The 12500-nt window shown below is 41.2% G+C and overlaps 1 protein-coding gene across 1 annotated transcript in view; it reads right to left on the bottom strand.

Moving 5' to 3' along the window:
• Positions 1-12500, bottom strand: part of usp28 (ubiquitin specific peptidase 28) — a 74739-nt gene that overhangs the window by 33332 nt on the left and 28907 nt on the right. The window contains exon 14 of the mRNA XM_080853341.1: positions 12036-12170. Coding sequence (XP_080709467.1) covers positions 12036-12170 — 135 coding nt within the window. The remainder of the gene's footprint in view (positions 1-12035; positions 12171-12500) is intronic.

Raw genomic sequence — 12500 nt, 5'->3', positions numbered from 1 at the left:
GTGTCGTTGTGTGTGTAAGGGTGCATAACGTGTGTGTAAGGGTGTATACCGTGTGTGTAAGGGTGTATAACGTGTGTGTAAAGAGGTGTATAACGTGTGTGTAAGGGTGTATAATGTGTGTGTAAGGGTGTATAACGTGTGTGTAAGGGTGTATAACGTGTTTGTAATGGTGTATAACGTGTGTGTAAGGGTGTATAATGTGTGTGTGTAAGGGAGTATAACGTGTGTGTAACGTGTGTGTAACGTGTGTGTGTAAGGGTGTATAACGTGCGTGTAAGGGTGTATAATTTGTGTGTAAGGGTGTCTAACGTGTGTGTTAGGGAGTGTAACGTGTGTGTAAGGGTGTGTAAGGGTGTATAATGTGTGTGTAAGGGTGTATAAAGTGTGTGTAAGGGTGTGTAACGTGTGTGTAAAGGTGTGTCACATGTGTGTAAGGGTGTGTAACGTGTGTGTAAGGGTATATAACGTGTGTGTAAGGGTGTATAACGTGTGTGTAAGGGTGTATAACGTGTGTATGTAAGGGTGTATAACGTGTGTATGTAAGGGTGTATAACGTGTGTGTAAGGGTGTATAACTTGTGTGTAAGGGTGTATAACGTGTGTAAGGGTGTATAACGTGTGTATATAAGGGTTTATAACCTGTGTGTAAGGGTGTATAATGTGTGTGTAAGGGTGTATAACGTCTGTGTAAGGGTGTATAATGTGTGTAAGGGTGTATAATGTGTGTGTAAGGGTGTGTAACGTGTGTGTTAGGCTGTATAACGTGTTTGTAACATGTGTGTGTAAGGGTGTATAACGTGTGTGTAAGGGTGTGTAACGTGTGTGTAAGGGTGTATAACGTGTGTGTGTAAGGGTTTACAATGTGTGTGTAAGGGTGTATAACGTGTGTGTGTAAGGGTGTATAAAGTGTGTGTAAAGGTTTACAATGTGTGTGTAAGGGTGTATAACGTGTGTGTGTAAGGGTGTATAACGTGTGTGTAAGGGTGTATAACGTGTGTGTAAGGGTTTACAATGTGTGTGTAAGGGTGTATAACGTGTGTGTGTAAGGGTGTATAACGTGTATGTGTTAGGGTGTGTAATGTGTGTGTGTAAGGGTGTATAATATGTGTGTAAGGGTGTATAATGTGTGTGTGTAAGGGTATATAATGTGTGTGTAAGGGTGTGTAACATGTGTGTGTGTAAGGTTGTATAATGTGTGTGTAAGGGTGTATAACGTGTGTGTGTAAGGGTGTGTAACGTGTGTGTAAGGGTGTATAACGTGTGTGTGTAAGGGTGTATAGTGTGTGTATAAGGGTGTATAACGTGTCTGTGTATGGGTGTATAACTTGTGTGTAAGGGTGTATAATGTGTGTGTAAGGGTGTATAATGTGTGTGTAAGGGTGTATAACGTGTGTGTAAGGGTGTATAACGTGTGTGTAGCGGTGTATAACGTGTGTGTAAGGGTGTATAATGTGTGTGTGTAAGGGAGTATAACGTGTGTGTAACGTGTGTGTGTAAGGGTGTATAACGTGCATGTAAGGGTGTATAATGTGTGTGTAAGGGTGTATAACGTGTGTGTTAGGGAGTGTAACGTGTGTGTAAGGGTGTGTAAGAGTGTATAATGTGTGTGTAAGGGTGTATAAAGTGTGTGTAAGGGTGTGTAACGTGTGTGTAAAGGTGTGTCACGTGTGTGTAAAGGTGTGTAACGTGTGTGTAAGGGTGTATAACGTGTGTGTAAGGGTGTATAACGTGTGTGTAAGGGTGTATAACATGTGTATGTAAAGCCCAATTTAGGGTCGTTTTAGACGCAGAGGCGTAAGCACGTAATTTACACAAGGAACTTGTTTTAGACAAGTTTTGATTTAAGGTTCGTTTTAGACGCAGAGCCGTGTTGCAAGGCTTAAGCCGTGTTGCGTGTTGCAAAGCAAATTGACGCCAGAACTGTAGATTTTTTTTTGAGTTAAGTAAGCCTATTTATTGCAGCAGGACAAAGGAAGAAAACGTACCGGAGCATGATAGTGTAGTGGGCGAAAGGCTTGATGTTATGAATACATGTGTTACACAAAATACAAATGTTGGCAATTCAGTACCAGTGGCATTAAAAAGACAGCAAATGACGCAAAAGTTCGTTTATTGACATATTTTAATGACTGCGACAGGCTTTTAAACGATGTGTTTATGAGTTACATTATTCAAAGATGAGGTGGTAAACGGCGAGAGAATCTCATCATGCTGTCAATGCTTGTAACTACAATGGTGCTGGCCACAAGGTAACGGCAGGTTACTGTTAACTTTTGTATGAGCAGACCGGGCTCATTCTATCAAACTCGCTGGTGCAATTGATGGATTCACGTCAATATGAACTCAATGAAAGATATCACCATGACTCACAAGTTGCGGAAAATGAATATGAAAGTACCTATTTGTTCGTGAATGACCACATTCTCTCCAAACAATCGCGGGTGAGAATGGAATATTCGCGGTAATTTGAGCGTCCTTATAAGTGTTTAAAGAGGATTTGTAAAGGAGTTCATGTCTTCGGACCTCTTCTGTTATGTTTGTTCCTAATCCATTAGAAAAGGCTTGTGAGACGGTCTGCAGGGTATTCATGATTTAAAAAAATGTCTGGGTCTAAAAAAGACTGTATGCTATTAACCCGGAAACGTGAGACTCTGTGTGAAAGGCTGTGGTAGCCGGCCAATCACAGCCTTTGCGAGCTGTGTAGGGCCGTAGTGTTTTAGTCGCATAGTCAGGAATTTTGGGCGACGCACTTTTTTACCGCGCAAGGGGGGGTTGTGTATCTTACGTGCTTACGCGTAACGTCTAAAACAGAGCATAATTCGGCCTTAAGGGTGTATAACGTGTGTATGTAAAGGTGTATAACGTGTGTGTAAGGGTGTATAACGTGTGTGTAAGGGTGTATAACGTGTGTATGTAAGGGTGTATAACGTGTGTATGTAAGGGTGTATAACGTGTGTGTAAGGGTGTATAACTTGTGTGTAAGGGTGTATAACGTGTGTAAGGGTGTATAACGTGTGTATGTAAGGGTTTATAACCTGTGTGTAAGGGTGTATAATGTGTGTGTAAGGGTGTATAACGTCTGTGTAAGGGTGTATAATGTGTGTAAGGGTGTATAATGTGTGTGTAAGGGTGTGTAACGTGTGTGTTAGGCTGTATAACGTGTTTGTAACATGTGTGTGTAAGGGTGTATAACGTGTGTGTAAGGGTGTGTAACGTGTGTGTAAGGGTGTATAACGTGTGTGTGTAAGGGTTTACAATGTGTGTGTAAGGGTGTATAACGTGTGTGTGTAAGGGTGTATAAAGTGTGTGTAATGGTTTACAATGTGTGTGTAAGGGTGTATAACGTGTGTGTGTAAGGGTGTATAACGTGTGTGTAAGGGTGTATAACGTGTGTGTAAGGGTTTACAATGTGTGTGTAAGGGTGTATAACGTGTGTGTGTAAGGGTGTATAACGTGTATGTGTTAGGGTGTGTAATGTGTGTGTGTAAGGGTGTATAATATGTGTGTAAGGGTGTATAATGTGTGTGTGTAAGGGTATATAATGTGTGTGTAAGGGTGTGTAACATGTGTGTGTGTAAGGTTGTATAATGTGTGTGTAAGGGTGTATAACGTGTGTGTGTAAGGGTGTGTAACGTGTGTGTAAGGGTGTATAACGTGTGTGTGTAAGGGTGTATAGTGTGTGTATAAGGGTGTATAACGTGTCTGTGTATGGGTGTATAACTTGTGTGTAAGGGTGTATAATGTGTGTGTAAGGGTGTATAATGTGTGTGTAAGGGTGTATAACGTGTGTGTAAGGGTGTATAACGTGTGTGTAGCGGTGTATAACGTGTGTGTAAGGGTGTATAATGTGTGTGTGTAAGGGAGTATAACGTGTGTGTAACGTGTGTGTGTAAGGGTGTATAACGTGCATGTAAGGGTGTATAATGTGTGTGTAAGGGTGTATAACGTGTGTGTTAGGGAGTGTAACGTGTGTGTAAGGGTGTGTAAGAGTGTATAATGTGTGTGTAAGGGTGTATAAAGTGTGTGTAAGGGTGTGTAACGTGTGTGTAAAGGTGTGTCACGTGTGTGTAAAGGTGTGTAACGTGTGTGTAAGGGTGTATAACGTGTGTGTAAGGGTGTATAACGTGTGTGTAAGGGTGTATAACATGTGTATGTAAAGCCCAATTTAGGGTCGTTTTAGACGCAGAGGCGTAAGCACGTAATTTACACAAGGAACTTGTTTTAGACAAGTTTTGATTTAAGGTTCGTTTTAGACGCAGAGCCGTGTTGCAAGGCTTAAGCCGTGTTGCGTGTTGCAAAGCAAATTGACGCCAGAACTGTAGATTTTTTTTTGAGTTAAGTAAGCCTATTTATTGCAGCAGGACAAAGGAAGAAAACGTACCGGAGCATGATAGTGTAGTGGGCGAAAGGCTTGATGTTATGAATACATGTGTTACACAAAATACAAATGTTGGCAATTCAGTACCAGTGGCATTAAAAAGACAGCAAATGACGCAAAAGTTCGTTTATTGACATATTTTAATGACTGCGACAGGCTTTTAAACGATGTGTTTATGAGTTACATTATTCAAAGATGAGGTGGTAAACGGCGAGAGAATCTCATCATGCTGTCAATGCTTGTAACTACAATGGTGCTGGCCACAAGGTAACGGCAGGTTACTGTTAACTTTTGTATGAGCAGACCGGGCTCATTCTATCAAACTCGCTGGTGCAATTGATGGATTCACGTCAATATGAACTCAATGAACGATATCACCATGACTCACAAGTTGCGGAAAATGAATATGAAAGTACCTATTTGTTCGTGAATGACCACATTCTCTCCAAACAATCGCGGGTGAGAATGGAATATTCGCGGTAATTTGAGCGTCCTTATAAGTGTTTAAAGAGGATTTGTAAAGGAGTTCATGTCTTCGGACCTCTTCTGTTATGTTTGTTCCTAATCCATTAGAAAAGGCTTGTGAGACGGTCTGCAGGGTATTCATGATTTAAAAAAATGTCTGGGTCTAAAAAAGACTGTATGCTATTAACCCGGAAACGTGAGACTCTGTGTGAAAGGCTGTGGTAGCCGGCCAATCACAGCCTTTGCGAGCTGTGTAGGGCCGTAGTGTTTTAGTCGCATAGTCAGGAATTTTGGGCGACGCACTTTTTTACCGCGCAAGGGGGGGTTGTGTATCTTACGTGCTTACGCGTAACGTCTAAAACAGAGCATAATTCGGCCTTAAGGGTGTATAACGTGTGTATGTAAAGGTGTATAACGTGTGTGTAAGGGTGTATAACGTGTGTGTAAGGGTGTATAACGTGTGTATGTAAGGGTGTATAACGTGTGTATGTAAGGGTGTATAACGTGTGTGTAAGGGTGTATAACTTGTGTGTAAGGGTGTATAACGTGTGTAAGGGTGTATAACGTGTGTATGTAAGGGTTTATAACCTGTGTGTAAGGGTGTATAATGTGTGTGTAAGGGTGTATAACGTCTGTGTAAGGGTGTATAATGTGTGTAAGGGTGTATAATGTGTGTGTAAGGGTGTGTAACGTGTGTGTTAGGCTGTATAACGTGTTTGTAACATGTGTGTGTAAGGGTGTATAACGTGTGTGTAAGGGTGTGTAACGTGTGTGTAAGGGTGTATAACGTGTGTGTGTAAGGGTTTACAATGTGTGTGTAAGGGTGTATAACGTGTGTGTGTAAGGGTGTATAAAGTGTGTGTAATGGTTTACAATGTGTGTGTAAGGGTGTATAACGTGTGTGTGTAAGGGTGTATAACGTGTGTGTAAGGGTGTATAACGTGTGTGTAAGGGTTTACAATGTGTGTGTAAGGGTGTATAACGTGTGTGTGTAAGGGTGTATAACGTGTATGTGTTAGGGTGTGTAATGTGTGTGTGTAAGGGTGTATAATATGTGTGTAAGGGTGTATAATGTGTGTGTGTAAGGGTATATAATGTGTGTGTAAGGGTGTGTAACATGTGTGTGTGTAAGGTTGTATAATGTGTGTGTAAGGGTGTATAACGTGTGTGTGTAAGGGTGTGTAACGTGTGTGTAAGGGTGTATAACGTGTGTGTGTAAGGGTGTATAGTGTGTGTATAAGGGTGTATAACGTGTCTGTGTATGGGTGTATAACTTGTGTGTAAGGGTGTATAATGTGTGTGTAAGGGTGTATAATGTGTGTGTAAGGGTGTATAACGTGTGTGTAAGGGTGTATAACGTGTGTGTAGCGGTGTATAACGTGTGTGTAAGGGTGTATAATGTGTGTGTGTAAGGGAGTATAACGTGTGTGTAACGTGTGTGTGTAAGGGTGTATAACGTGCATGTAAGGGTGTATAATGTGTGTGTAAGGGTGTATAACGTGTGTGTTAGGGAGTGTAACGTGTGTGTAAGGGTGTGTAAGAGTGTATAATGTGTGTGTAAGGGTGTATAAAGTGTGTGTAAGGGTGTGTAACGTGTGTGTAAAGGTGTGTCACGTGTGTGTAAAGGTGTGTAACGTGTGTGTAAGGGTGTATAACGTGTGTGTAAGGGTGTATAACGTGTGTGTAAGGGTGTATAACATGTGTATGTAAAGCCCAATTTAGGGTCGTTTTAGACGCAGAGGCGTAAGCACGTAATTTACACAAGGAACTTGTTTTAGACAAGTTTTGATTTAAGGTTCGTTTTAGACGCAGAGCCGTGTTGCAAGGCTTAAGCCGTGTTGCGTGTTGCAAAGCAAATTGACGCCAGAACTGTAGATTTTTTTTTGAGTTAAGTAAGCCTATTTATTGCAGCAGGACAAAGGAAGAAAACGTACCGGAGCATGATAGTGTAGTGGGCGAAAGGCTTGATGTTATGAATACATGTGTTACACAAAATACAAATGTTGGCAATTCAGTACCAGTGGCATTAAAAAGACAGCAAATGACGCAAAAGTTCGTTTATTGACATATTTTAATGACTGCGACAGGCTTTTAAACGATGTGTTTATGAGTTACATTATTCAAAGATGAGGTGGTAAACGGCGAGAGAATCTCATCATGCTGTCAATGCTTGTAACTACAATGGTGCTGGCCACAAGGTAACGGCAGGTTACTGTTAACTTTTGTATGAGCAGACCGGGCTCATTCTATCAAACTCGCTGGTGCAATTGATGGATTCACGTCAATATGAACTCAATGAACGATATCACCATGACTCACAAGTTGCGGAAAATGAATATGAAAGTACCTATTTGTTCGTGAATGACCACATTCTCTCCAAACAATCGCGGGTGAGAATGGAATATTCGCGGTAATTTGAGCGTCCTTATAAGTGTTTAAAGAGGATTTGTAAAGGAGTTCATGTCTTCGGACCTCTTCTGTTATGTTTGTTCCTAATCCATTAGAAAAGGCTTGTGAGACGGTCTGCAGGGTATTCATGATTTAAAAAAATGTCTGGGTCTAAAAAAGACTGTATGCTATTAACCCGGAAACGTGAGACTCTGTGTGAAAGGCTGTGGTAGCCGGCCAATCACAGCCTTTGCGAGCTGTGTAGGGCCGTAGTGTTTTAGTCGCATAGTCAGGAATTTTGGGCGACGCACTTTTTTACCGCGCAAGGGGGGGTTGTGTATCTTACGTGCTTACGCGTAACGTCTAAAACAGAGCATAATTCGGCCTTAAGGGTGTATAACGTGTGTATGTAAAGGTGTATAACGTGTGTGTAAGGGTGTATAACGTGTGTGTAAGGGTGTATAACGTGTGTATGTAAGGGTGTATAACGTGTGTATGTAAGGGTGTATAACGTGTGTGTAAGGGTGTATAACTTGTGTGTAAGGGTGTATAACGTGTGTAAGGGTGTATAACGTGTGTATGTAAGGGTTTATAACCTGTGTGTAAGGGTGTATAATGTGTGTGTAAGGGTGTATAACGTCTGTGTAAGGGTGTATAATGTGTGTAAGGGTGTATAATGTGTGTGTAAGGGTGTGTAACGTGTGTGTTAGGCTGTATAACGTGTTTGTAACATGTGTGTGTAAGGGTGTATAACGTGTGTGTAAGGGTGTGTAACGTGTGTGTAAGGGTGTATAACGTGTGTGTGTAAGGGTTTACAATGTGTGTGTAAGGGTGTATAACGTGTGTGTGTAAGGGTGTATAAAGTGTGTGTAATGGTTTACAATGTGTGTGTAAGGGTGTATAACGTGTGTGTGTAAGGGTGTATAACGTGTGTGTAAGGGTGTATAACGTGTGTGTAAGGGTTTACAATGTGTGTGTAAGGGTGTATAACGTGTGTGTGTAAGGGTGTATAACGTGTATGTGTTAGGGTGTGTAATGTGTGTGTGTAAGGGTGTATAATATGTGTGTAAGGGTGTATAATGTGTGTGTGTAAGGGTATATAATGTGTGTGTAAGGGTGTGTAACATGTGTGTGTGTAAGGTTGTATAATGTGTGTGTAAGGGTGTATAACGTGTGTGTGTAAGGGTGTGTAACGTGTGTGTAGGGGTGTATAACGTGTGTGTGTAAGGGTGTATAGTGTGTGTATAAGGGTGTATAACGTGTCTGTGTATGGGTGTATAACTTGTGTGTAAGGGTGTATAATGTGTGTGTAAGGGTGTATAATGTGTGTGTAAGGGTGTATAACGTGTGTGTAAGGGTGTATAACGTGTGTGTAGCGGTGTATAACGTGTGTGTAAGGGTGTATAATGTGTGTGTGTAAGGGAGTATAACGTGTGTGTAACGTGTGTGTGTAAGGGTGTATAACGTGCATGTAAGGGTGTATAATGTGTGTGTAAGGGTGTATAACGTGTGTGTTAGGGAGTGTAACGTGTGTGTAAGGGTGTGTAAGAGTGTATAATGTGTGTGTAAGGGTGTATAAAGTGTGTGTAAGGGTGTGTAACGTGTGTGTAAAGGTGTGTCACGTGTGTGTAAAGGTGTGTAACGTGTGTGTAAGGGTGTATAACGTGTGTGTAAGGGTGTATAACGTGTGTGTAAGGGTGTATAACATGTGTATGTAAAGCCCAATTTAGGGTCGTTTTAGACGCAGAGGCGTAAGCACGTAATTTACACAAGGAACTTGTTTTAGACAAGTTTTGATTTAAGGTTCGTTTTAGACGCAGAGCCGTGTTGCAAGGCTTAAGCCGTGTTGCGTGTTGCAAAGCAAATTGACGCCAGAACTGTAGATTTTTTTTTGAGTTAAGTAAGCCTATTTATTGCAGCAGGACAAAGGAAGAAAACGTACCGGAGCATGATAGTGTAGTGGGCGAAAGGCTTGATGTTATGAATACATGTGTTACACAAAATACAAATGTTGGCAATTCAGTACCAGTGGCATTAAAAAGACAGCAAATGACGCAAAAGTTCGTTTATTGACATATTTTAATGACTGCGACAGGCTTTTAAACGATGTGTTTATGAGTTACATTATTCAAAGATGAGGTGGTAAACGGCGAGAGAATCTCATCATGCTGTCAATGCTTGTAACTACAATGGTGCTGGCCACAAGGTAACGGCAGGTTACTGTTAACTTTTGTATGAGCAGACCGGGCTCATTCTATCAAACTCGCTGGTGCAATTGATGGATTCACGTCAATATGAACTCAATGAAAGATATCACCATGACTCACAAGTTGCGGAAAATGAATATGAAAGTACCTATTTGTTCGTGAATGACCACATTCTCTCCAAACAATCGCGGGTGAGAATGGAATATTCGCGGTAATTTGAGCGTCCTTATAAGTGTTTAAAGAGGATTTGTAAAGGAGTTCATGTCTTCGGACCTCTTCTGTTATGTTTGTTCCTAATCCATTAGAAAAGGCTTGTGAGACGGTCTGCAGGGTATTCATGATTTAAAAAAATGTCTGGGTCTAAAAAAGACTGTATGCTATTAACCCGGAAACGTGAGACTCTGTGTGAAAGGCTGTGGTAGCCGGCCAATCACAGCCTTTGCGAGCTGTGTAGGGCCGTAGTGTTTTAGTCGCATAGTCAGGAATTTTGGGCGACGCACTTTTTTACCGCGCAAGGGGGGGTTGTGTATCTTACGTGCTTACGCGTAACGTCTAAAACAGAGCATAATTCGGCCTTAAGGGTGTATAACGTGTGTATGTAAAGGTGTATAACGTGTGTGTAAGGGTGTATAACGTGTGTGTAAGGGTGTATAACGTGTGTGTGTAAGGGTGTATAACTTGTGTGTAAGGGTGTATAACGTGTGTAAGGGTGTATAACGTGTGTGTGTAAGGGTTTATAACCTGTGTGTAAGGGTGTATAATGTGTGTGTAAGGGTGTATAACGTCTGTGTAAGGGTGTATAATGTGTTTAAGGGTGTATAATGTGTGTGTAAGGGTGTGTAACGTGTGTGTTAGGCTGTATAACGTGTGTGTAACATGTGTGTGTAAGGGTGTATAACGTGTTTGTAAGGGTGTGTAACGTGTGTGTAAGGGTGTATAACGTGTGTGTGTAAGGGTTTACAATATGTGTGTAAGGGTGTATAACGTGTGTGTGTAAGGGTGTATAAAGTGTGTGTAAGGGTTTACAATGTGTGTGTAAGGGTGTATAACGTGTGTGCGTAAGGGTGTATAACGTGTGTGTAAGGGTGTATAACGTGTGTGTAAGGGTTTACAATGTGTGTGTAAGGGTGTATAATGTGTGTGTGTAAGGGTGTATAACGTGTGTGTGTTAGGGTGTGTAATGTGTGTGTGTAAGGGTGTATAATATGTGTGTAAGGGTGTATAATGTGTGTGTGTAAGGGTATATAATGTGTGTGTAAGGGTGTGTAACATGTGTGTGTGTAAGGTTGTATAATGTGTGTGTAAGGCAGTGGTGGTCCATCAGGGCCTTCAAGGCCTTCTCTGCTGGCCTAAACATCATCAGAAAATAAATGTAATAAAATCAATTTAATTTTAATATTTTCTTTTCATAAATATGAATTAAATTATTCCCCATAGTCCATTGTCTTCATTTCATAGCTTCCAGCTCCAGTTGTGACAACCAATCAGATTTCGAGTTGGCAACATTGGGTCTTCTACAAGGCCCGGAAGATTTCTTTCCTCGCGTTGAACGTGACACGTAAACGTCCTTTGATTGGATACTGAGGCAGACCGGTGCAGTGCTTCAGTGCTCAGTTTAGCTGGCTAATGCGAAAACGACGTACATCGGTTTCAATGCTTATTATGCTAGTTGTTTCAATTGGTTAGACTAAATATAATTACATTAACCAACTCAAATAAACTAGTTTACACCAACTTGATAATTCCAGTTTTTGATACAATTACAACGCCATTTTCAAGACGGAACTTTCAAGAAAAACTGGATATCGTGAGGATGGGAAGTTTAATGAAACTGCTTTGCAGGTGGGACAATGCGATGTTTAGTGGACAAACTTGTTAAAGCTCACATAGGCTACTTTCGGTGGACTTAATAAAACTTTGTAGACTAATCCCTGAAAATCGGCTTTTATTTTTAAGTTGTGACAGTAATGTCCAAGCGATCATATAACTGAGAGTTTACTACTCTTTATGCATTGTTAATACGGGTGTATTGATTTTAAATGCTTCGGAAATATTAATAAAGTCTGTTGTACTCGACTATGTTAAGGTGACGCAATGCTCACTTATACTGCCTTTCTGTATAAATATAATGGTTCGAGAGCCATGGCATCGTAATGATGGTATTAGGAGGTGGATTCACTCAGTTTAACATCGTGTAGGACATCGCTGAAGGCCTAGTCGTGAAATGCACGGAACCGCCACTGGTGTAAGGGTGTATAACGTGTGTGTGTAAGGGTGTATAACGTGTGTGTAAGGGTGTATAATGTGTGTGTGTAAGGGTGTGTAACGTGTGTGTAAGGGTGTATAACGTGTGTGTGTAAGGGTGTATAGTGTGTGTATAAGGGTGTATAACGTGTCTGTGTATAGGTGTATAACGTGTGTGTGTAAGGGTGTATAATGTGTGTGTGTAAGGGTGTATAATGTGTGTGTAAGGGTGTATAATGTGTGTGTAAGGGTGTGTAGTGAGTGTGTGTAAGGGTGTATAACGTGTCTGTGTAAGGGTGTATAATATGTGTGCGTAAGGGTGTATAACGTGTCTGTGTAAGGGTGTCTGCTCACGTGTCGTCTGCGCCGGGCTCGGTGTTAGTGTGGGTGGGGCTGGCGCTGCTGGGTCTGGTGGAGGCGAACTCCAGCACATACTGCAGCACGTCTGCCAGAGGGTACTTCACTGGACCCGAGCCGAAGTTCTTATAGCTGAGGAGACAGAGGGTGTGTGTGTGAGAGGTGTGTGAGAGGTGTGTGTGTGTGTGTGAGAGGTAAGTTCTTATAGCTGAGGAGACAGAGGGTGTGCTTTAAATCTTTGAAACATGCCATCTCACATTTACACTGTAATTAGCAATGGGTAAAAAAGTAAGTAAAAAACACATTTAAGAGAAACTTAAAAAATATCAAAATTAACAAACATACCAATAAGCAAATACAGAGCTTTACAATAAAAACGATGCATTTCAGAGGCCTGTAGCAACCGATAACGTAATAACGGCCAATAACGTAATAACGGCCAATAACGTAATAATTGAAATG

The sequence above is a fragment of the Sprattus sprattus genome (genome assembly GCF_963457725.1).
Source record: "Sprattus sprattus genome assembly, chromosome: 1".
Classification (NCBI taxonomy): Eukaryota; Metazoa; Chordata; class Actinopteri; order Clupeiformes; family Clupeidae; genus Sprattus; species Sprattus sprattus.
The sequence above is the reverse complement of the archived record's forward strand: the minus strand, read 5'-3'. Positions and strand labels throughout refer to the sequence as shown.